Raw genomic sequence first — 4,219 nt, 5'->3', positions numbered from 1 at the left:
AAAACACCCATCTTTCATTTAGAAAAGATAGCTTGCCGGGCATGGTAATACACTCCCACTGATAGCTTTGATCTTATTCAAAACATTTGGCAGTACAGTAACAATTTACCAGTATGAAATATTCAACCTTGAGTCATACACTTTGAACTTTTTGGGGCGATACTGAATAATATAAAGTTTGTCAAGAATTGTGCCTTCTAGAGTGTTTACAAGCAATTGTGGACGGACATGGGTGACGACAATATACACCTCCCATTTCATGCGGGCATTAAAAAAAAAAAAATGACATGCCCACGACAACCTGATTTGGAACATAAATAGTATTCTTACAGGACAATATTATTAATACAATGCAAGAAATTGAATAACACATGGAGATGAGCTCTTTTACATTTAAGCCTTTTAGTCTTTACACTTTGCTGACTTTGATAATAAATTATGTTTCAAAGTTAATCACCACTTTCAAACTAGCTGTCCTGGTGATGGTTTTCTTACTAGGATAGTGTCAACAACACATAATTTTTTTACCACTGTAATTTCCTACATTAGATATGAGACACAGAAGAATTCCATAAAGCAGCCATTGTTCACCGCACTTTCATTAATTTATGTATTTTTGCACAACAATTTTAGCGTCTATTCTGTGGTAGACCTCCTCCGCGTCCTTTCCCATTGTTCATTTGACCCCCTCTATTTCCATGGTTACCAGAATTTTGTGGACGGGGCATTCTTTGATTGTTATAGTTACCAGACTGCTGGAAATTTCCTGTAGATAAAAGAAAATTAATCAAAATATAACAAACAACTTGAAGTATGTAGACTGAAACAAATATAGGGTTTGCAAATTATAAACACCTCAATAATACCTTTTTTTAAATGGATGAAGAGTTGAAAACAGAATTATCATGTAACATTTTGAGGACTAATCAAAAGAAGATAGCTTGCAAGGTAATATACGCCCACTGGCAGCTTTGATTTTGAATAAAAACATTTAGCAGTACAGTAACAATCACCAGTATGAAATATTCAACCTTCAGTCATACATTTCTTTTGAACTCTTTAGGGCGATACTGAATAATATTGAGTATGAGTGCTTCAAAACCGCTCCAATTTTTATTCATGTGGGCATATTAAAAGTACAGTAGATCATGCAGCTCCAAGTGTTTATGAAGGTTGAATGAACACAACCTGCCCTGTCACAGTGCTCATCATTGGTAAACTCCATCTAAAATTTATCATAAAATCTCCAATACTGCCCACCTTGAGTTTGTTGGTTATAATTATGTGGTGGAGGTCTGTTACTATTATTAGATTGGCCACTACCACCAGTGTTTGATGTTGCTGGGTTATTACCATTGGGATCATTCGGATCTGTTGGTGATTTTCTTTGAGGTTGGGGTTGTTCCTAGAAGTAAAATACATGTTGGAATGGCCAGTTCCATAGTTAGAGTATCACATGCCTGTCTGACATCTAGGGTTTTTCATTCTTGGTCAAAGTATTAACAAATCTTTTTTTTTCATTTAATCCATTGACTTTATAATGTAAAAAGAAATTGTTCAGACTCATAGAAAAGCTGTGTGCTCCAACCATGTGCTTAAATTCTGCAGAACCATGAAACACAGGGACTTGACTGGATTGTACGCCAACTAATACAGTCCAGAAAGAAAGATTTTTTGTTGAGGCCTCTAAGATCTGTAATTGCTAGCATATTCAATCAAATCAGTGTGATAACAAACTTCAGTGATACAAGAAAGGTGGCTATTGATGTCAAGGTATAAGCTAAGGTCCTAATCACTTGACATTGTAAAGATGAGTCAAAGCAAGCCTTATTTTTTATTTTCACTGAGAAAATCTAGCTTGAAATGTGTAAAAGTTTCTAGTTCTTAAACCTTCATCAATTGTCCCAGTTAAAAAAAACAAGCTAAATATTGGGCTTCCAGTTTATGTTTATAAATATAAAACCATGCTCACCATTTTAAGGAATTCAGGATTTGGATCACTCATATTTGGCGTTTCAGAAAACTGCATACAAAATCTGAAAAGAAAATTGAAACTTAAGGTGTTGTGATTAGATCTCCAGAAAGGAAACTCATTGTGAGGATTCAGCTTCTTGGAGGGCAGAGTTCTTCTGTTTTACAAAGATTCAATAATTGTATTGATTGCAAGCACTAAAATCTTATCTGCTAGGATTCATTCATCTTAATTTTTGGAATAGCTCCTTTACAATGATCAACTATTATAACCTTTATCCCTTGACTTCAATAGCCATCATTCTTGTATTGCCCAAATATTTTGTAAGTACTCACTCTCCTAGTTTGACAATGTCACCAAATTTACTCGAATACAAAGTTAATGAACCTTTCCACACATTAGCATAGCTACAAAGAAACAAAATATTTGTAAACAAGATTTTCTAGTGGAATGCACCAATTACTGGACTACATATAAGAACTTTAAAAATGTCTTCATCTATCTATTCATTCATCCATCTATCCATTCACTAACTCATCTATCCCTTTATTCATTCACCCAGCAATATTCATTGTTTAATGGGACTAAAAATGTCTATTATTTACTCATTCATTCATCCTCACATTCATCAATCCATTCACCCATTCAACAATTCATTCACTCAGTCATCATTAAATTCACCAATTTATTCATTCATCAATCAATTCACCCATTTATTTATTCAGTCAATTCACCCATTCATTGACTATTTACGGTACATTCATCCCCTTATTTATTCATCTATAACTTCATTCATTTATCTTTCATACAGGCCATCCACCATTGCTTCATGTGATTTAATGTGTGAGCTCACTTACCCTTTAGTTAATCGACAGATGTCACCGGTCTGTAAGGCCTCACCCAGTTCATCCCAGAGAGAGATATTGATACACCCGGTTTTATCTGAAACTTTACAAGATCGTACCTCATGGCCATCTTTTGTTCTTGTCGGTTTGGCTGAAAAGTTCACAAGCATTAATCAAGACAGCAATAATTAAAGCCTACATGTAATTTAAAGCCTAAAGCCTTGGAGTTTTAATAGGAGTATATAAATAATTTGATATGTTTAGAAACATCTAAATACACAACAGTCTATTGGTTTTAGTTCCAGAATTACTTCGACAACGGACGTTTGATTGAAAATAGGAACAAAAAAAAAATTAAAAAAATTAACAAGCCCTTCAATAACACTGCATAAAAAAAATACAGTTATTATATAAAGAACTGTATGCATGTGCGGTTTCTATCAACCTTATGCTTCTCTATTTTTTTACATGGTTTTTAGATTCCTCTAGAGGAAATTGCAATTAACCGGCCAACCCATAATTATGATACATTTTTTAATAAAATATATTTATTAAAAATAAAAAAATCTGGATAATAAAGACAATCATACATGATAATCAAGTCTACAAAAATATTGGCAAATTTCCAACCTCCCACAACAGTAAAATTCATACGCTGTCAATCCATTAACCAAACTACTCATTTTAGCCATTTTCTGCACACAAAAGTCGATGACAAAAACAAAATGGCTAAGAAATTAATTTGTACATACCTATATCAAGAACAATGAACATGATGTTGATATTTTTCAGCCCAGGTCGTAAATCTTTCACATACGTGTATGTAATTTCCCCCATCTTCTTTCAAAACTAGAATTATTTTCTTCTGCGTAGTTTAAAGTTGCTTCTCGTCTTCACTCTTGGTCCTTTCTTCAGCTGTGTTTTTGATTTTGTCAAATTTTCATTTTCTACCAAAAGAACCCCTTTCTTTGACATGTGAATGTATGGGCCTACTTTTCAGAAAAATTCAGCATTAGAATCAAACTTTGGTTATGAAATTTGAACCTATAACTAGCCTACATTTTAAAAATTATTAGTAGGAAATGAATAGAATGGGCAGTTTGTAGCTTATCAATTTAGATACTATTGCAAGATCGCTAGTTATATAATTGTAAGTTTGAAGGTCGAGATCTAGAATCAAAATCAGCAATATTAATATATATGTGAATCTTTACAGGTCTGTAGAAATAATGGCAACGAAGCGCAGTATAAGCGTGTATTTATAAAAGTATCACTGGGCTATGTTCGTTTAGATCGATAACGTCTTGGCATCCAAACCACACACTATTACAGAAAGACCTTCGTTTTGTCCACGGATTTAGCCAATATGAAAATAGAGTTTACTATATTGTCTGGAACTTTG

General features: G+C 33.5%; 1 protein-coding gene across 1 annotated transcript; it reads right to left on the bottom strand.

The window, feature by feature from the left end:
• Positions 1-1,948: 1,948 nt before the first annotated feature.
• LOTGIDRAFT_140670 (hypothetical protein) lies at positions 1,949-3,654 on the bottom strand (the record flags this gene model as incomplete). The annotated part of the gene is made up of 4 exons (XM_009050307.1): positions 1,949-2,036; positions 2,308-2,379; positions 2,830-2,968; positions 3,570-3,654. The coding sequence occupies 4 exons, from the start codon at positions 3,652-3,654 to the stop codon at positions 1,949-1,951; spliced, it is 384 nt and encodes a 127-aa protein (XP_009048555.1).
• Between the last annotated feature and the right edge of the window lie 565 nt (positions 3,655-4,219).

The sequence above is a fragment of the Lottia gigantea genome (genome assembly GCF_000327385.1).
Source record: "Lottia gigantea unplaced genomic scaffold LOTGIsca_149, whole genome shotgun sequence".
NCBI classification, from domain to species: domain Eukaryota; kingdom Metazoa; phylum Mollusca; class Gastropoda; family Lottiidae; genus Lottia; species Lottia gigantea.
Note: the sequence above shows the minus strand (reverse complement) of the source record. Positions and strands in the feature narration are given on the sequence as shown.